The sequence below is a fragment of the Sapajus apella genome, unplaced genomic scaffold (genome assembly GCF_009761245.1).
Source record: "Sapajus apella isolate SASKATOON/1434 unplaced genomic scaffold, GSC_monkey_1.0 scaffold8, whole genome shotgun sequence".
Taxonomy (NCBI): Eukaryota; Metazoa; Chordata; class Mammalia; order Primates; family Cebidae; genus Sapajus; species Sapajus apella.
The window spans coordinates 2,434,382-2,454,688 of record NW_022436948.1 but is presented as its reverse complement, the minus strand read 5'-3'; the positions used below and the strand labels follow the sequence as shown (position 1 = coordinate 2,454,688).

The following is a 20,307-nucleotide window of genomic DNA, read 5'->3' as shown; positions in this document are numbered from 1 at the left end:
GCCACAGTTGCTCCAAAGCCAGCCGAGCAGATGTGCGTCTTTCCTTAGCTCTCCAGGGTCTGCAGGCAGCTCCGTCCTTGCCTCTAGTTGCGTTTTTTAAGACCACTTAGGCACATTTCCTTTCTTTTCTCTCCCTTTCCTGCCCAGACATTATACAATGTGAAGGCTGAGATCTCTCCCCCTTCGGGAATGGAGTACTGCAGAACAGGCTCCCTCTGCTCCCTGGAGGTGCTGATCACAAGGCTCTCAGACCTCTTGGAGGTGGATAAGGATGAAGCACTGACCGAATCTGATGAACATTTTTCGACAAAGCTTATGTATGAAGGTAGGTATTCTCGAATTCGTGGGCTCAAGCGACCCTCCTGCCTTGGCCTCCCAGAGTGTTGGGATTACAGGCGTGCGCCATTGCACCCAGCCCTATCTTGCATCTTGAGTGGACTTTTTACCCAGGTCTCATAGCGTTACACCATGCCATTAGTCATTTGGGCAACATGGTTTCCCGAATTGTGCAGATCTTCCAAATGTGGGCACATTTTGTGTGACAATAGTTTTTAAAATCTGCATTTGTGATCTCTCAGGGAGGTCTGAGAGCATCAGGACTGTCAGGCTTACCGTGGCAAGTGCAAGTTTTTCAAAATTCTGACTTTTGCTTAAAGTCTCAGATGGCATCATTGGCAGCAAATACTCGTGTTGTTGTCTTTGAAGTTACAAGCTTATATCATTCATTTTGAAGCAAATGTCTACTAAATAGCCAACACTGAATGACTAGCTTCCCCAGCGCCCTTTCAAGTGAAAAAGGCGTTCTGGGAAAACAGCAGCTACTTGAGCTCACAGCATGGAGTACGGCCCATGTGCTTTCCTGAGCCAGCTTCATTCTGCAGCAGAGACACAGAGGATGTCAAGAACACCAGTACTCTAGCATGGAAATAACTCAAATGTCCTTCAGCTCAAGAGCGGTTAAACAAACTGGCACATCTGATTCCTCCTCAGCAGTGAAACAAGGGACTGTTGACACATGCAGTGCCGTGGTTGGATCTCAAGGGAAAACACCAATCCTATAAAGTGGTGTACTGTGTGATTTCATTTCTAAATGACATCCCCAAAACGCCAGCCTCAGAAGGAGAAGTGGTGCACGGGCCAGCGGGAGGCTGCAGGCGACCATCCTTTGTGGTGATGAGAATTCTGGGCCAGATACACATGACAGATGCCACAGAATTAGACCCAAAGGGTGCCTGTAAAAGCTGCTGGAATCCAGTGAGCTCGGCGGCCTGGTTCACTCGGCGCCGAAATCCAGTGAGCTCCGCGGCCTGGTTCACTGGGCGCCGAAATCCAGTGAGCTTCGCGGCCTGGTTCACGCTGCGCCAAAATCCAGTGAGCTTCGTGGCCTGGTTCACTCTGCGCTGAAATCCAGTGAGGTCCGTGGCCTGGTTCACTCTGTGCTAAAATCCAGTGAGCTCGGTGGCCTGGTTCACTGTGTGGTACCAGTGTCAGCTTCCTGTGTTATGTGAGATAGCACAGTTGGGTGAAGCTGGTGATGAAGGTGTGTGACCTCTCTACTATTTTTGCGACTTCTTATGAGTCTATAAACATTTGTCAATTGGAAAAAAGTGTGCTCAGGAGCTGAATTGAATAAAATTAGCAATTTTCATTGTGTTATGAAGCATGGCATTTTTGTTGTGTTTTTGCTGTGAGTTCCTGGGAGTGAAGAACGTGTCATGACTGCACAGTCTGGCTCCTCATTTCGTGCCACTGTGGTTGCCCCAGCAGGGCTGTGCAGCAGTGTGAAAGCTTTGAGCTTGCGGGTGCCCTGAGAGCCACTCTGAGAACCGTCACTCCATTGCCTTCCTCCTGACACTGCTGGGCCTCTGCGTGTCCTGCAGTAGCCCCTGTCCTCAGAGGTCCCCCATCCCCACCCACAGGATGGCTACCTCCCTGAGCCCTTCTCTGCTGCTCCTGGCCTTTTGGTCACTCCCTGGGTCATTGCTCAGTATCCTCATGATGGGAAGCTGTGACCTCTGCCAGGTTGACTATTACTGGACGGTCAGGATCCCCGTCTTGCATATCTCCAGGACTGGTCCCAGTGAATGATCACTTAGGTGTTTGAATTGCATTGAATTAAATGAAGGTTGTGTTTTAATCATTAATGTTACTAATAACACCTGCCATATATTAAGACACTGCCGTGTCCCAGGAATGGTACTAAGTGCTTTACATACAGGGGGTCTTCAAAAAAACCATGGAAGATACATTATGAAAAAACTGTGCATGGATTTCAACACTTGTTTTTTTTTTTTTTTTTTTTTTTTTTGAGACGGAGTTTCACTCATGTTACCCAGGCTGGAGTGCAATGGCGCGATCTCGGCTCACCGCAACCTCCGCCTCCCGGGTTCAGGCAATTCTCCTGCCTCAGCCTCCTGAGTCGCTGGGATTACAGGCACGCGCCACCATGCCCAGCTAATTTTTTGTATTTTTGGTAGAGACGGGGTTTCACCATGTTGACCAGGATGGTCTCGATCTCTTGACCTCGTGATCTACCCGCCTCGGCCTCCCAAAGTGCTGGGATTACAGGCTTGAGCCACCGCGCCCGGCCCTGGATTTCAACACTTTTTACACCAAAATAAGCTCTTACTCACTAAGCAGAATCTAGTTCGAGGCACTAAGAAGAAGAAGACATCAGTTTTAAAATTAGCCGGGCATGGTGAACCTTTCCAGTACTATCCTGAAGACAAAGCAGGCTAACTGATAAGATCTCAGTTTTTAAAATAGCCAGGCATGGTGGTGGGCACCTATAGCTACTTGGGAGGCTGAGGCAGGAGAATTACTAGAACCCAGGAGGCGGAGGTTGCAGTGAGCCGAGATCATACCACTGTGCTCCAGCCTGGGCAACAGAGTGAGACTCTGCCTCAAAAAAGAAAAAAAAAGAAAAAGAACCAACATCAAATTTATGGTGAAGCTTGGGTGGAAGAATAGTGAAATCATTGATGCTTTATGAAAAGTTTATGAATTTCTTTGGACAGAGCCCCAAATAATTAGTAGTTTGCAAATGGATATCTTGTTTTAAGAAGGGTCGAGAGATGATGCTGAAGATGAAGGCCACAGCCAGTGGACCAACCACATCCATTTTCAAGGAAAACACATTCCCCTTGCTCATGCCCTAATCAGAGAGAACTGATGATGAACAGCAAAAACGACAGCCAACACCACAGACGGCTCAGCTACTCAGTGATGACTGAAAGGTGAGCAAAGGTTCCCCTTGGTGGATGCCAAAACCCTAGCACGCTCGTCTGCTGCAGACCAGAGCTTCCATGGAAACTTCAAACACATGGGATCAAGATCCTGAAGCATTTACTGAAAGAACTGTAACAGGAGATGCAATGTGGCCTTCCCAGCACCATCCTCAAGACAAAGCAGACACAGGGTGGGCAGCCCCACCAAAGCACAAGCAGACTGGTCAAGAGCAGAGGCCACAGCACGCAGGCATTTGCTTGTTGACTTTCTGGAGGGCCGAAAACAACTGCCTCTGCTTATGGAGAGTGTTCTGAGGAAGACAGCAAGAGTTTCGGTAGCAAAGCCCCTGGGGAAGCTTCACCAGAGTCGTCCTCCACCACAGCAAAGCTCTGGCCCGCTCCTCTCCCCACACAAGGGTGGCTCTGTGAGGGCCTGATGGGAAATCATGAGGCCTCCACCTGTGGACCTGGTGTGGCTCCTTCTGACTTCTTTTTGTTTCCTGGTCTTAAAAAGTCTTTGAAAGACATCCACTTTTCTTCTGCTAATAACGTAGAGAAAGACCGCATTGACATGGCTAAATTCTCAGGACTCCCAGTTCTTTAAGGATGGACTAAATGCCGGGCATCTTTGCTTACAAACATGTCTTGAGCTTAATTGAGCTTATGTTGAGAAATAAAGCTTTTATTTTCTAATTTCATCTCTGAATTCCAGTTTTGTATGAACTTTTCATAGTTCCCTCTTACGTACTCTCTTTCCATCCTATAAAAGCAGTTCTGTGAGGCCGGTGGTGTTCTCACCACTGTACACAGGCCATCAAGCCTAGAGGCCTTGGAGGCTCTTCTGAGTGGCAGAGTTGGCTTCAGACCTAGTAGGCTTGGAGACTGCCACTTACCAGATGGAACTCATTTAACTGCCAAAGGATGAAACATTACACACAAATGTCAGGGAGATGTCAAATCAAAATTAAATCATTATTTGTTTATTCATTTATTAACCTCACAGGAAAAAGCAGTTTTCTGTACACGTCCAGCATCATTGATTCTAACCTAGAACTAACTGAATGTTGGATTTAATGAAATCGGTGTTGTCGTTCTTAAAGTGCATGGCTTTATCTTCAGGCACAGCTGCAAGGCATGAGCTCGGTGTCCCGGTGTTTTATCAGACAGCGTCAGGTGAGAGGATTGGGTCACCATGGCCATGACTCTCGCCTAAGTACTGAAGGCCTGTCCCAGGTGACACAACGCTTCCTCTCGTTTCAGTTGTTGACAACAGTAGCAACTGGGCAGTGTGTGGGAAAAGCTGCGGTGTCATCTCCATGCCAGTGGCTGCTCAGGCCACTCACAGGGTCCACATGGAAGTGATGCCTCTTTTCGCGGGGTATCTCCCCCTGCCTGACGTCAAGCTGTTCAAGTACCTCCCCCATCATTCTGCGCACTCCTCCCAACTGGACGCTGGTAAGGGCTTTTTAAGAAAAAGTATACGTTCGGTGTTTGAGCAGGTGATCACTATGCGAGAGGTGATAAACTTGTGATAAAGCAGGTTTGAGAACTAGTGGCATGTTTTCAGTGCCAGTAGAAACTAGTACCAGAAGCCTCGTTTGCCGTTAGAAGTCTCAGGCACCTGCTCTGAAGGCTGAGCCTCTGTGTGCAGAGTGCTCTGGAAAGGGGCAGCCTCGGGTGGCAGCCTGCACGTTCAGCCTGGCTCCGTGTGGCTTCGCCAGTACCCGGGTGAGTGTCGGCGCGCTTGGGTCTGACTCCCTGTGTGTTTTGCAGACAGCTGGATAGAAAATGACAGCCTGTCAGTAGACAAGCATGGGGACGAGCCGCCGGACAGCAGCAGCCTCAAGAGCAGGGGCAGCATGCAGTCGGTCTGCAGTGGTGAGCACAAAGGCCTGCCCATGCCTCGGCTGCAGGCGCTGCCAGCCGGCCAGGTCTTCAACTCCAGCTCAGGCACACAAGTCCTGGTCATCCCCAGCCAAGACGACCACGTCCTGGAAGTCAGTGTAACATGACAGCGGTGGGGTGAACACACACCACGGCCCAGCTGGGAATGCACTTTATGAGACTGTGACTGGACTCTTCTCCATTCTGGCTCCAATAAGACCTTCCGTGGTACTGCCTGGCTGTGGGGATATCAGAGAGCGTCAGCGTGCAGCTGGCCAGCTGAGTTCTGTTGTTGTTTTCATGCTGCCCGTGATCTCAGATTTCCTGCTTTTCTCACCCGGTCCCCTGGCTGGTGTCCCGCGCCACTAGCTCAGAGTCCCGGCCTCCCTCCCCCTACCTCACACTGCTCGTGAAAGCTTCCACCCACACCATCTCCACAGAGCAGCCTCTACCTGCTGGCTCTTCAGGGAAGGCCACTTGTCTTTCAGGCAGACACTCAGCAGGCCTCGCAGTCTAGTGACACGTGTGTGCCTTTCTGGTCACACAGCTGCCCAGTTTCCTGAGCGGGGTGGATTTGTGTCTCCTAAGGGGTAAAACAACTGTTTACCACAGATCCTGTCGTGCTTTTCTACAGTAACCCCCTTCTAGGGGAGGTGGGCGGGGGGAGGGATGGATCATAACCCCTTCTGTGCCTTGGGGTGCCGGAGCTGGGGGACCGGGAGGCCCAACAGCTGGAGCCACATGAAGGTACTGAGGAGAGCTGAGACCCAGCTGTGAGGAGGGCCTCACTGGTGAGGCTTATTAGGGATAAATGTTTTTGGAACCCTGTGGTCCCCCATGATGTTGATGGAATATCACATGCACTGGGAATTAAATATGTATTTAATTTAATTATTATATATATGTGGGGGTTAACATATTGTTTTTCTGTCCCCTTTAAAGTCTTTACATGTAATTGTAGCTGTATAATCATTATTTTTCTTCTGCAGTCTTAAGTCTTCTTAAGTCTTAGAAATTAAGATGTTCCATCGTGAGGATGAGAGAGGTCCTCAGTGTATTTTTAGTCCGGTTGTGGGGAAGGACTCAAGTCCTGGAATGTCCTCTGCTGGTCTACTGAGTTGCAGTCACACTGTTCCAATGGATTATTTGCTTTTGGTTGTAAATTTAATTGTACATATGGTTGATTTATTATTTTTAAAAGTACAGACTAACTGATGTAATGTTTATAAGTTGCACCAAAAATCAAGGACAAAAATAAGTGTGTTTGTTTTTACAGGTGTGAAAGTCACAGCTTGTAAATAAGTGTTGTATGTATTAAACCTTTTCCAGCTCTCCAAAGCGATGTATTTTTGTACATATGAAATAGAGTACTCTTAATTTACTGGGCAAATGTGCTTGGAATTGAACTTGACAGGATTAGTGCAAGCAGATGGAGTGGGGTCCAGCAGCAGGTGGCCCTCGTGTGAATCCTTGTGTGAATCCCCGTGGATGTGCGAGTGGTGGAGAGGGGCACCGGGTTCCTGCCCAGCACTGTGCTCGCTCGCGGGAGGGGTGGGGCGTGGGAGGAAGGAGACACAGGCCGGGGAACCGTGACACAGCATCATTTCCAGTATTCTCTGTGTCTTCTTAGCTCGTTCAGTAAATAAATGTGGTATGATTTTTTTTTCCTCCCACGTCTTTTTCATTTGTAGAAATTGGAGACGTGTAAAGAAGATAAATAATTGTGTATTTTATTAAACTTTCCAGAAATTTATCTTCCTCATGTGCAGTTTAAAACTAACAAACTTGGTCAAACTAGTTAGCAAATTAGAACTTCAGAATCTAACGATAGTTTAGGGTTTCTAAAATAAGGTTTCTTATCATAAAAATTGACAATTGCCCTGCATTTCTACCAAGTCCTGTGAATAAAGAGATCTGAGATTTGATTCTATCCTATCCAGGTAATTCACGTGGTCAGCCTGGGAGCCTTCCCCAGTGTTCAATGTAGCTTTCTCTCTTACTTTCCGGAAGAGGGGGTGAGCTTAAATGTTTCATTTATTACTCTTTGATTTTCTTGTAACTGGTTCTACTCCCAGGTTGAAATTATCCAATTACCTATATATTTAGAAGAAGAAAGTGAAGGGGAAATTCAAAATGTTTATGGCGCTGTCTTCTTGCCTGAAAACAGAATGAAATAAAATATATCACAGTTCTTTCCCCTTAATTACCCAAAAGATCTTTTGCAAACTGTGTTACGAGTGCTCTTGCCTCTTTAAGCCAAAAGAAAAATGTCACCCAAAACTGTCATTTTTTTCTTAATGCTCATCATAAAAGTACTAAAAGAGTAACTGTAACTGGATTTTTATTGTGTTTTATGTAAAGTAAGGTCTGTGTTTGAGACAGGCTGGTTTTGTTGATAAAGGTTTAAGAGATGTTAAATAATTGTGAAGCCAGATATACAATGTGTGTGTTTCAAAAAGCAAAGAATTTGAAGCCGTTTTACAAATACCTGTGGAACATGTAAATACTGTCAAATGGAAAATAAAGTAAGTTATAATTTTTGTGAATTTCATGGGATATCCTATGACTGGAAAAATTATAACTCTTCTGATTCTAATGTGTAAATTGTATTTAATCTGAAAATGACTTTACCTACAACAGTTCTGCTGTCAGCACAGCCTAGGAGGGTCAGATTCGATATTACTTTTAGTGGGGAGGCCAGATATCGCATCTGGAATTAGCAGAGAAAATGCACACAGGCTTCTATTCAGTTTTTCTTTAGTGCTTAAAATAAGATGAAATCAAACACTCCGGGTTTGTATGTAAAAGGAAAAGCTGTACTACTTTTTATAAAAGGGCAGACTGGGCTGATCTAAATATTTCCCTTTCAACTTTGTTCTTTAAAATAAATCCTACCTGGTTTTTAAATTTTATTTTTCATGAAAATGCTCCTTTCTCTACATTTATTCATCCTATACATCAGGCTGTAAGACCCACAGCCATCATTAATCCAATGTGTTGGGATTCTGTGACTGGAAAAGGTGACAAGTTGGTGACTTTGACACTGCAGGTATTAATTACATTTTCATGGTTTACTATGAAAAGTCATTTTTCATATTATGTAATATATTGTTAGATTAAAACCATTGTATTAAGACTGTTTAAAATGTAAGCACTGTAATTCTGAAAATATACATTTTAAGAAGAAACTGTTTTGCCCTGGATCTTTTGCTGCGACATGGTGTGACAACAGTGTGTAATATGAAGATTTTCTTGTTTTCTCTCCCTAGTCCTTGCTCCTGACTCTCGGGCATAGATTATTTGCCTTTTGGGAAGGAAGCATTCAGGACTTTATTTTTTTGAGACAGAGTCTGGCTCCGTCACCTATGCTGGAGTGCAGTGGTGCGATTTCAGCTCACTGCAGCCTCTGCCTTCCAGGTTCAAGTCATTCTCCTGCCTTAGCCTCCGAGTAGCTGGGACTACAGGCATGCACCTAATTTTTGTATTTTTAGTAGAGATGGGGTTTCACTAGGTTGGCCAGGCAGGTGTGGAACTCCTGACCGCAGGTGATCCACCCGCCTCGGCCTCCCAAAGTGCTGGGATTACTGGCGTAAGCCACCGCGCCGGCCAGCGTTCGGGACTTTATTCATAATTCCTTACCCAATAGCTCACAAGGACAAAGACGTTTACAAGTGCAAGTATCTCGGGGGCTGTGGACGCTGCTTTCCTGGGTGTGCCAAGCTTGCCCTCGGCTCGGAGAGTGCTCTGGGCGGGAGCGCGCGATAGTTGGGGGCACCCTGCCGGGTGGCTCCGAAGGTTTACCCGGAGAAGACTCCGCCCGGGAGGAGCGGGCCGCTGGCGCGCAAACTCCGCCTCGGGGGCGGGGCGAGGGCGAGGCTGCTCCTCCGGCCTCGGGGGCGCGGCGGGCGGTGGGGCGGGTCCCGCCCCGGAAGTGCGCGCTGTGGGCGGTGCCGCGCGGACCCGGAAGTGCTTGTGCCGGCCGACGCGGGCTGGAGCGACTGCACTCTTGAGGCGGCCAGGATGAAGTTCGCTTATCGGGTGAGCGCGGGCGGCGGGCGGGCTGTGGAATCGGCGCTGCTCTTCCGGCGGACGGTGCCTGAGCGGGCGCTGGGAGCGCGGGGTCGTCTTTCGCGGCACCTGGCCTCGTGGGGTTCGCCGGCAGGCTGCGCGCCCAAGGCCCTGGGGACGCAGGGCTATGGCGGGTCTCCTGGGAGAGCTGGGACGCAGGCGCCGACGGCTCCTCGGAGGGAACAGGGACGCTTGCCGGGGTCGCGGGCGGATTTTTAACATGAGTATGGCCCAGCCCAAAATCTGGGGTCGGCGCTGTCAGGGAGGGCACAGCACCCTCGGGAGGGATGAGGCGGTGGGACCGGGAGTGGGCGCGGGCAGGAGGGGTGAGAGGAGGGGGGACCCGGGGCTCGGGTCCGCTCCCTTACGAGGGAGCGTCCAGGTGGGCGGAGGGGCAGGGAACCCAGGTGTGAGCTCGGTTTCCAGAGGCGGGGGGAATTCCTGAGGCGGAGGCCGGCACTTCTGAGAGCCAGGGGTGGGGGGACTTGTCCCAGATGTGAAGTGCAGGAGGCGGGTGAGGCGGAGGGAACCGCGGAGCCGGCCCGGGGGTCTCTGCAGCCTTTGCTGCAGCTGGCTGGGTATGGGGGGCCCGTGCTTCCCGCAGTGGCCCTGACTGTGGGGCCTCCAGGGTTGCGCAAGCTGCCTCCTCTTGGACGCACCGTGAATACACTTGTCCTGTCGGAAACTGAGCATGGTGCTGGCCCCCCCTCCGAGTGCTGCTGCTCTGCCCCCTGTGCTGGTGGAGGCACCGCTGTGTGCCCAGCACCAAACCAGAAACCATATCCACGTCCTCACGGGCCAGGACTTCATCCACTCCGTGTTCTTGTTGCGGGGTGGCAAAAAATGTGCCTTGGAGCTTGCCTGGCCGCTTAAAGTCCTTATGCTGACCAAGCTCCTCCCTGAGGTCCTCAGGGCGCTGCCCACCAACAGCTTCGGGGCCTGGCTGGTGTCTTCTCATTGAGGTTCCAGCTCAGGTGACCCCCCCCCAAAGTAGCCCTTCCTCCCACATTTCTCATCCGCCTCCTGCTAAGGATAGAGCGAAAGGTGTGTGTGTCTGCGCGCACGGCAACCTCAGGAACGCTTGTGCTTGAGAATTAGTAAAGATGAAAGGAGGGTGCCAGCTTGCAGTGCTTCTGGATGATGCCCTGAGCTCTAGGCACCTTTGGGGTGCTGTTCCATGAGTGCAGCTTTTCTCTCGGTGAAACGTGGGCTCCGTGCCCCTCTTCACCTAGCAAGCACCTCTTGTCTTGGGGGGCTTCCTCAGGGCTCACAGGGGCATCTTACCCATCTCTGTGGCAGCTTGCCCCCACCCCAGCTTCTCTGGTCTCCTGAGAATCAGGCTCACCTCACTTCTTACTCTTTCACCTAGGAAATGTGAATGGCCCCCGAAGTGGGGTTCCCTGTGCCTCTCTCTGCCCAGATGCCTCACTTAGAGTTTTTCTGGGAGTCGAGACTGTTTTCTTGGTGTTAAAACAACTTTATTTTCTTTTTAGTTTTCAAATTTGCTGGGTACGGTTTACCGGCGTGGGAACCTAAATTTTACCTGCGATGGAAATTCAGTTATCAGTCCCGTGGGCAATAGAGTCACTATATTTGACCTTAAAAAGTAAGTATGTGATGAAAGTGGTTTTAATAATAGTGGTAATATTATCACGTTTTTTTATGTAGCATATGAAAGCTGATAGTGTCTTCTGTGGCTTCCTTTAATGGTACACCTGTTAATTAAGGCAGCCCGGGACAGGGCTACAGGACCTCTTAGGGTCAGCAGATCACTTGTGGAAATTCGCAGCCAAGACCCAGTTCTAGTGCCTCGGCTAGGCCTGTAAAGCCGTGTGTCACTGGCTCTGTTACCTGGGAAAGGACCTGCCTTTGCCCTGTGGAGGCTGGGGTGGGGGAAAGGTGTAGCTCGGGATTAGCCCTGTCCCCATCAGGGAAGGCCCCTAAGGGCCAAGAGGCCAGGGCTGCTGGGGGAGTTGAAGGCACGTTGGACCCCCGCTCGGTAGCCCTGCTGCCACTGGGCCTCGCCCGTCAGACAGGCAGGCCCAAAGCTTCCAGCTCTGCAGCCGGAGATGAGCTTTGGTCGCTGGGGCTTAGCCGTTTCTCCCTGCATGCTGTTACACTTTGCCTCACGGCTCTGCAGCCGGAGATGAGCTTTGGTCGCTGGGGCTTAGCCGTTTCTCCCTGCGTGCTGTTGCACTTTCCTCACGGCTCTGTGCAGCTGCTGTGCTACGAAGCGAACGTTTGTGGAAACCCTGCATGGGCAAGTTGGCTGGTGCTGTTTCCCAGCAGCGGGGCTCATTTCATGTCTCTGTGTCACATTTTAGTGATCTTTGCAATATTTCAAAGTTTCTTATACCTGTGAGGGTGCTCTGTGATCGTCTTTGCTGTTACTATTGTAATTGTTCTGGGGTGCCATGATCTGTACCCATGTGACACAGCAAGCTTAATGGAGAGGCACTGTGTGTGATGTGACTGCCCCACCAGCCAGTCGTCCCTCAACTTGGGTCTCCCTGTCCCCTGAGAGAAACAACATTGAAGTGAGGCCAGTTAATACCCTACAGTGGCCACTACATGTCCAGGTGAAAGGAAGGGTCAGCACTCTCATTTGAAATCAGAGCTAGAAGTGATTAAGCTTAGTGAGGAAGGTGTATCAAAAGCTGAAATCGGCTGAAAGCCAGGTCTCTGCCACCACACAGGCAAGTTGTGAATGCAGAGCAGCTTTTAAAGGAAATTAAAGGTGCTACTCCAGTGAACACACTAATTACAAGAAAGCAAAACAGCTTTATTGCAACTATGGATAAAAGTTCAAGTGATCTGGATAGAAGATCAAACCAGCCACAACGCTCCCGTAAGCAGGTCAGAGCCTAACACACAGCTAGGCGCTACGCTCCTCAGTTCTGTGAGGGCTGAGAGAGGTGAGGAAGCTGCAGGAGGAAAGTTGGAAGCTGGCAGAGGTTGCCTCGTGAAGCTGAAGGAAAGAAGCCATCTCCACAACCTGAAAGTGCAAGGAGAAGCAGCAGGTGCTGATGGAGAAGCTGCAGCGGGTTTCCAGAAGATCTAGCTGAGACCGTTGATGAAGCTGACTACCTAAACAACAAAATTGCAATGGAGACAAACAGCCTTCTATTGGAAAAAGATGGCAAGGTGCAGTGGCTCATGTGTGAAATCCCAGCACTTTGGGAAGCTGAGGTAGGCAGATTAGTTGAGGCCAGGAGCTTGAAACCAGCCTGGCCAATCTGGCAAAACCTTGTCTTTACCAAAGGTACAGAAATTAGCCAGGTGTGGTAGCACATTCCTGTAATCCCAGCTATTCAGGAGGCTGAGGTGGGAGAACTGCCAGAACCCGGGAAGCAGAGGTTGCAGTGAGCTGAGATCTTGCCACTGCACTCCAGCCTGGGCAACAGAGCAAGACTCTGTCTAAAAATACATAAAGTTTAAAAAGAAGAAAAAGATGCCATCTAGGGCTCACAGAGCTAGAGAGAAGTCAGTGCCTGGCTTCAGGCGACAGGCCGACTCTCTTATGAGGAGCTGATGCAGCTGGGGACATTAACTGGAAGCTAGTGCTCATTCATTGTGCTGAAATCCCAGTGCCCTTCAGAACTATGCTCCAGCTCCTCTGCCTGTGCTCTGAAAGTGGAACAGCAAAGGCTGGATGACAGCATCTGTTTAGAGCATGGTTTACGGAGTATTTCCAGCCCATTCTTGAACCCATTGCTTAGAAAAAAACATTCCTTTCAAAATATTCCTGCTGATGGACATGCACCTGGTCACCCGTGAGCTCTGGTGGAGATGCATCTTCATACCTGCTAATGCCACATCTCTTCTTCAGCCTGCAGGAGTAATTTTAACTTTCAAGTCGACTCATTTAAGAAATATATTTTGTAAGGCTCTAGCTGCCACAGGTAGTGATTCCTGTAATGGATCTGGGAAAAGCCAGTAAAAAGCCTTCTGGAAAGGAGTCACCATTCTAGATGCCATTTCGTGATTTGTTCAAGAAGGTCAAAGTGTCGACATTAACAGGAATTGGAAAGAAGTTGAGTCCAAGCTTCGTGGATGACTTTGAGGGGTTTGAGACTTTGGTGGAAGAAGTTACTGCAGACGTGGTAAAAATAGCAAGAGGATTAGAAGTGGGAGCAGAGCCTGAAGATGGGACTGAATTGCTGCAATGTCATGACCAGTCTTGAGTGGATGAGGAGCTGCTTCTTACGGGTGAGCAAAGCAAATGGTTTCTTAAGATGGAATGTACTCCTGAGGATGCTGTGAAGACCACTGAGACAACAACAAAGGATTTAGAATATGACATCAACTTAGTCAATAAAGCGCTGGGAGCATTTGTGAGTATTGACTCCAAGTTTGAAAGAAGGTCTGTTTTGGGTAAAATGCTATCAAACAGCATCACATGCCACAGAGGCATCTTGTGAAAGTAAGAGTCCATCGATACGCCAGGCTTCATTGCTGTCTTGTGTTAGGAATTTGCAACAGCCACCGCATTTTCAGTAGCCACTGCTATGACTGGTCAACAGCCATTCACATCGAGGCAGGCCATCTACCAGCAGAAAGGAAGAGCCACTGAAGGCTCAGATGAGCATTAGCAGTTTTTCGAAGTAAAGCGTTTTTAAATTAAGGGATGCACATTGTTGCTTTAGACCGAATGTTAGTGCAGACTAATAGAATACAATGCACACGAGCAGAGTGGAGCGCACACTAATAGACCGCAGCGCACACGAACAGAGCTCAGCACGCACGAATGGACCGCAGGGCACACTAATAGACTACACCATGCTGTTTACAATATGGCGTAAACATGACTCAGCTATGCACGGGGAAGCCAGAACGTGAGTGCCTCAGTCCACTGCAGTCTCGCGCTATCTGTAGCATCTCCGAGGGACTCCTGGACCTGCCTGTTGACCATTTTCCTAACAACAGTGTTACGTGGGCGCACTGTCGTGGTGATTAGTCTCTGTTGGATGTTGAGCGTGCATCTGGTATTCTGAGGTGGATTCCTCTCATCCTACCATCCTGGAAGTAGAATTGATGTTTTCAAAGCCCATTTTTAAGACTTTTAATGCGTTTCACCGAAGTTCCTCCAGGGACAACGTCATTTCTTTCTCGGGAGTGAGGGTGTCCATAGGTGGACTCTGGCGCGAGGGGGTCCGGTGAGATTGGAGGCGCTGTGTGGGGAGGGTGGGCCGCTGCTTCTGGGCTAGGCCTGGCCTGTCTCTCTCATGTGGCTTGAGGACCAGCTGCACACTGTGATTTTTATCTTCATCAGCAACAAATCTGACACGCTGCCCCTGGCCACTCGGTACAACGTCAAATGCGTGGGGCTGTCCCCGGATGGGCGCCTTGCTATCATCGTGGACGAAGGTACTGGTCCTTGGTGTGGGCAAGGACAGAGGGGACCAGTGAGGAGGGACTCAGGGCTGTGTGGGGCCGAGATGATCCACCCCCCAGTTACTTCCAGGTCGGGGCCTTAGTGGGGATTGGGGGTGCGGGTGTCATGGGTGAGGCTGTGTCCCTGCCGCAGGATGTGTCTGTGTCATCACCTGTGGCAGGACAGGGCCTTATGGCTCAGGCACTCTTAGGTGACGCCTCACAGTGGACGCGAGAAAGGCCTTCCTGCGTTTTTCTGTGCTGTCCATCTGGGGTGGCCCCGGGGCGGCTGCACGGTCTCATGTCTGGCCTCCTGCAGGGGGCAATGCACTGCTGGTCAGCCTGGTCTGCAGGTCTGTGCTGCACCACTTCCACTTCAAGGGATCTGTGCACAGCGTGTCCTTCTCCCCCGATGGCAGGTAAGGCGGGCAGCTGGTGGGGTGGGAGGGGATCTGCCACGAGTGCCAATGGCAAGGCCCACTGCCCAGCTTTTTTCCCTGGGCCCCCGGATTGTCACGTTGGGCACATGGCCCAATCTCTGGCATCAGTGCCCCCCTTTTCTGGAGCAGAAGGCTTGGCGGGGCCCAGCTGCCCTCCCTCTGGATCTCTTTCTTCCCTGACTTCCGATTCCTGTGTTTCTTGGCCTCCATCCTGCAGGAGGCGGGACTCCGGAAGGCCCAGGTGGGTGCAGACTGAGACTCCACCATGGCCTTGGGGCCGCTGGTCGTGAGGATCAGCCGTGTCCACATTCCTTCCGCAGGAAGTTTGTTGTCACAAAGGGCAACATTGCCCAGATGTATCATGCCCCCGGGAAGAAGCGGGAGTTCAACGCCTTCGTTCTGGACAAAACCTATTTTGGGCCTTATGATGAGACCACCTGCATCGACTGGACGGATGACTCCAGGTGCAGCCTCGGAGGGAGCAGGGAGCAGGGCCTGAGAGTGGCACCGGGGATGGGTCCCTCCCTCGGGCAGCTTCCTTCTGCAGTGGTGCCTTGGCCTTCTTTGGGGCTGGGCACCACGCATACCATCGGGACTAGCTGGGTGGCTGTGGTTGGGTCTTCGTGGCCCTGAAACACGTGCTGTGGCCGGGCGTCCTGCCCCTGAGCCTCCGCTGGCCTTTCACCTGTTTGTCCTGGAAACAGTACGCTGCGGCGGTGTCTGGGAGGCGTGAGGAAGACAGGCAGGCGGGGCCTGTGTCAGGGCACCCCCCACTGTGCCTGGAGGCTTCTCAGCTCACTCTGAGACCACGTGGGGCCGTGGCGGTCTCCATGTGGCTCTCTGGAGAGTGCACCTGGCTGCCTTGTCCTGCCCAGCCCTGAGGAGGTGCCGTCTCCCTCTTTTCCAGGTGCTTTGTGGTGGGGAGCAAAGACATGTCCACCTGGGTGTTCGGAGCGGAGCGCTGGGACAACCTCATCTACTACGCACTGGGGGGGCATAAGGATGCCATCGTGGCCTGCTTCTTTGAATCCAGCAGCCTGGACGTACGTCCCTGTGCTAAGTTCCCTAGCCTGAAGGTGGCCAAAAGCGGCTCATTCAGGGAGGCCCCAGGCTGCAGGTAGCCTCTTCCTGCGCTTCCTCCTGGCTGTTCCCATGTGGCCCGGGGGCATCTGGGGACCAACAGCAGCTGTTGCGGCCCATTGAGAATTGTTCTCAGAGTTCAGAGGGGCCTTCGGTAGTGCTGGTCTCTGGATCTGAGCTGGAGGGAGGTGCCAGGTTGTTGCAGGCAGGCCGGCATGGCTGGGGCCGGGGTGACCCTGCGCTTTCCCTCGTAGCTGTACTCACTCAGCCAGGACGGAGTGCTGTGCGTGTGGCAGTGTGACACGCTCCCTGAGGGCCTGCGACTGAAGCCGCCTGCGGGCTGGAAGGCAGACCTGCTGCAGCAGGAGGAGAAGGGGGAGGAGGAGGACCAGGACGGGGACAGAGAGACCACCATCCGGGGAAAAGCCGCTCCGGCCGAAGAGGAAAAGACAGGAAAAGTGAAGTACTCGCGGCTGGCCAAGTAGGTCTCCGAGGGCGAGGTGGGGTGCTGGGGGCACTCCTGTGGGCATCTCTTGTGCTCAGAGAAACCTGGGTGTGGGGTCCCCGGCCAGGGAGCAAGAGGTACAGAGAGCAGGTCGGCATCTGGGGGCCCCGGTTTGAGTACCCTTGAGTGCTTGGGTGTTGACTCTGCCCCTAAACAGGGTCCCTGCCTCAGCTGTCTGAGCTGCCTGTGTGCCCAGGGCTAGATGGAGAGCGGTGGGCGGGGATGCATGGGGGGCAGGGAGGTGTGAGGGCACTGTGTGATGGGACGGCAGCACCTTGGGCCCTGAGGGGATTGGGGTCTCTGTGGCCCCGCCAGCTTCTGTGGAGTTTGGTGTGGGGGATAGTCCCTCGGCCTCGTGCGGGGAGACTGAGAAGGAGGAATTTGGCAAGGCTGGAGGGAGACGCTGGTGTGCGAGTGGGCGCAGCGGGTGGCCTAAGTCCTGCTCTGGGGGCCGCCGGTGGGTAGTTCTTGGTGCTTTTTCGGGCGCTGAGCTGGGTGGTGCAGCCCCGCGTTTGAACTCAGTCCTCCTGACGAGACAAGACTGAGCCTGGCCCCGTGGGACGGCCTTTGCTGGCCTGGAGCCCTGGCAGAGATGCTGCCCCAAGTCTGGGCTATGGGGAGGCCGGTCAGGATCACATGGAGGCAGTTTCCCACAGCCATGGTGTCTCTGTCAGCTGGGTGTCCCAGCCTGGACCCCTCCACGCTGCAGTGACTTGGTACCTGCTGTGTAGGGCTCTGAACTGGGCGCTGAGACATACCGCCCGCCCTAGCGAGGCCTCCTCTCCTCTGGGGAGAGGTGCGGTGATGGGGTGGCTGCGTGCGGAAGTGGGTGGCAGTTGGGGGCCCCGGGCAGGGGAGGGGCCCACGTGAGGCCCTGCCTGTGGAGGGAGCCGGTGGCCGGAGCGGGTTGCGTTTGGAGTGTGTTGGGGTCCGGTGGGGGGGGGGGTGGGAGCGGTGGTCACAAGAGTCTGGGTGTGAGGAGTGAGGGGCCGGCTGGGCTCCGGTGCAAGGAGGGTGCTCTGCCAAGAGCAGCGGAGCCGGGGTGGGGGCAGAACGGACCCAGTGGGTCAGTGCCCGTGGGGACTTGCTGTTGTGCTGGAGTCAGGACTTGAGCGGCGACTAGAAGAGGAGGAAGGGACGATGGGAAAGCAGGTTCCAGGCGGCTCCAGGAAGACTGTGCGTGCTGGGCGGGACCATGGCTGTTAAGGGTGTGAAGGGAGGGCCTCCTGCCCTGGCAGCCAGCGGTCCTGCCCGCTTGTTCAGGAGGGATGGGGGCCAGAAAGAGGAGGGAAGGATGAGGGCTGTGCTGCACTGTGACTCAGGGAGCTGGCAGGTCACCTTCGTCTGTTGATGGGGACTGAGGGTTCCTTAGAGGAGGAAGCAGCAGGAGGTGGTGGGACCAGGGGTGCCCGGCGGCCGTGCTGTGCCCCCCGCACCTCCTTTGTCTCCCGTGGGCACCGCTCCCTCTGGATGCGTCGCTAGCTCTGCTGTGGGGCCACCTGGCGGCAGTGGAGACCTCGTGTGAGGTTCACTTGGGTCCCGAGCTCAGGATGGAGGAGGGCAGCTTCAGGGCCTGGGATAAGAGGGAAAGGGCAGGTCTGGCACCTCTGGCCTGGCGTTGTGACCTGCGCTGGAGCCCTGAGCGAGGCGGGATGGCAGCCTGTCTCTGTGCCCCTCCTCACAGTTCTCCTCCCTTGCCGATTCAGGTATTTCTTCAATAAAGAAGGAGATTTTAACAATCTAACAGCTGCTGCATTTCACAAGAAGTCTCATCTCTTGGTCACTGGCTTTGCTTCTGGAATCTTCCATCTTCATGAGCTGCCGGAATTCAACCTCATCCACTCGCTGAGGTAGACGTTTGCTCGCAGTGGGGTGTGATCCTTCCACTTCAGCCTCCTGAGTAGCTGGGATTACAGGTGTGCAGCATGACACCTGGCCAGCTTTTAGAATTTTGTAGAGATGGGGTCTTGCTGTGGTTCCCAGGCTGGTCTTGAACTCCTGGCTTCAGGCAGTCCTGTCTCTGCCTCCTGATGTGGTGGGACGACAGGCGTGAGGCCTTCTGATGCTTGAACTGAAGTGAATTGGGAGTCTGGTGAAGGGAGTGGGGTGTCGGGGCCACACTGAGCACACACTGGGGCCGCAGCCAGGGCAGGCCGGCCTCCCGCTCACAGGCCCATTCTCTGCAGCATCTCAGATCAAAGCATCGCCTCAGTGGCCATCAACAGCTCTGGGGACTGGATCGCCTTTGGCTGTTCAGGTTTGTCCCTGGCCCAGATGGTAGAGATGGACTCCCTGTCAGGGACTGCTGTTGCCCAGCTACAGGCCTGCTCGACAGCCACCCACTGGGGGTGCCTCCCCTCCTTCAGCCCATTGTCAGGGGGTGCCCTCCCCTCCTCCAGCCGCCTTTCGGGGGTGCCTCCCCTCCAGCTGCTTTTCAGGGGTGCTCTCTTCTCCGGCTGCTGGCCAGGTGTGCCCTCCCTGCCCTGGCCCTCCTCAGACATCTGTCTGTCTTAAGCCCCCTTGCTCAGGGGTGGGAGGGTCACAGCCCCATCTTAGTTGTGATGAGCGGCCACAGGGTCACATAGGCGGGGTCCATCACTGGCTGGGGGAACTGCGGCATTGGGCAGTGGTCCTGGCCTGTGCTTGGGGGTCTGTGTGTTTCGCCCCGTTCCTGGCAGCTTTCGTGGGCCTGTGGGGCGTGGGAAGGTGGGCCTGGGCTGGTACAGCAGCTCCCCCATGTGCACAGGTCTGGGCCAGCTGCTGGTGTGGGAGTGGCAGAGCGAGTCCTACGTGCTCAAGCAGCAGGGCCACTTCAACAGCATGGTGGCCCTGGCCTACTCGCCTGACGGACAGTACATCGTGACCGGCGGGGATGACGGCAAGGTAGGCTCCTGTCCCAGTCCTGTTGGCCTCTGTGCTGGCCCCGGGATCTGTAGACTGTGGCCTCAGACTCCTGCCTGCCTTTCTAGTGAGGCTGTACTGGAGGCAGCCGTGGGCACAGGGGCGAGGCTCTCGGGATGCAGCATCACGTGTAGGGGTCTCAGGGATGGCGTATCAGTCACAGGCGGGGGTCTGAGGGACGGGCGGGTACAGGGGCAAGCATCTTAGCTGGGGCGGTACGGGAACAGGGATCTCCGCCGAAGCCGTGGCACACAGGCTTGGGGTCTGCCCTGCCCCTCCCGTCCTGCCGCAGGTCAAAGTGTGGAACACCCTCAGTGGCTTCTGCTTCGTCACTTTCACGGAGCACTCCAGCGGGGTGACTGGTGTGACCTTTACTGCCACCGGCTATGTCGTGGTGACCTCATCCATGGACGGGACCGTGCGAGCCTTTGACCTTCACAGGTGAGGTCCCTGCTCAGGGTTGGCTCGGGACAGGCTCCCCCAGCGCAGAGGTGAAGGTGGAGGGAGAGGCTACAGCGTACCTGCTCAGGTGCAGGGACACTGGCGTGTGATGCTGACCTTGGCTCTTCTCTGCAGGTACCGAAACTTCCGCACCTTCACCTCCCCACGCCCCACCCAGTTCTCCTGTGTGGCGGTGGATGCGAGTGGGGAGATCGTCTCCGCGGGGGCGCAAGACTCGTTTGAGATCTTTGTGTGGTCCATGCAGACAGGCAGGCTCCTTGATGTAAGTGGCCCGAGGGGCTGGGCTGCGGCCCAGGGAACAGGGCCCTCCTGTCTCCTGGGAGAGGAATGCAGGGAGCTGAGGTTACACTCCCAGGGCCCATGCCTC

At 53.2% G+C, this 20,307-nt stretch overlaps 2 protein-coding genes across 6 annotated transcripts in view; both read left to right on the top strand.

Moving 5' to 3' along the window:
- The window catches only part of TRAPPC10 (trafficking protein particle complex 10), a 92,038-nt gene extending 83,746 nt beyond the window's left edge, over positions 1–8,292 (top strand). For all 3 annotated transcript variants that reach the window (XM_032276737.1, XM_032276738.1, XM_032276739.1), the window contains 3 exons: positions 148–325; positions 4,488–4,682; positions 5,001–8,292. In XM_032276737.1, the coding sequence (XP_032132628.1) occupies positions 148–325; positions 4,488–4,682; positions 5,001–5,239 (612 nt within the window). In that variant the 3' untranslated portion in view covers positions 5,240–8,292. The remainder of the gene's footprint in view (positions 1–147; positions 326–4,487; positions 4,683–5,000) is intronic.
- Positions 8,293–9,013: 721 nt separating this feature from the next.
- PWP2 (PWP2 small subunit processome component) overlaps positions 9,014–20,307 on the top strand; it is a 613,222-nt gene continuing 601,928 nt past the window's right edge. For all 3 annotated transcript variants that reach the window (XM_032276559.1, XM_032276558.1, XM_032276560.1), the window contains exons 1-12: positions 9,014–9,149; positions 10,673–10,785; positions 14,452–14,546; positions 14,872–14,971; positions 15,313–15,456; positions 15,900–16,035; positions 16,327–16,553; positions 18,284–18,427; positions 18,764–18,834; positions 19,324–19,460; positions 19,771–19,919; positions 20,055–20,202. In XM_032276559.1, coding sequence (XP_032132450.1) covers positions 9,132–9,149; positions 10,673–10,785; positions 14,452–14,546; positions 14,872–14,971; positions 15,313–15,456; positions 15,900–16,035; positions 16,327–16,553; positions 18,284–18,427; positions 18,764–18,834; positions 19,324–19,460; positions 19,771–19,919; positions 20,055–20,202 — 1,482 coding nt within the window. In that variant the 5' untranslated portion in view covers positions 9,014–9,131. The remainder of the gene's footprint in view (positions 9,150–10,672; positions 10,786–14,451; positions 14,547–14,871; positions 14,972–15,312; positions 15,457–15,899; positions 16,036–16,326; positions 16,554–18,283; positions 18,428–18,763; positions 18,835–19,323; positions 19,461–19,770; positions 19,920–20,054; positions 20,203–20,307) is intronic.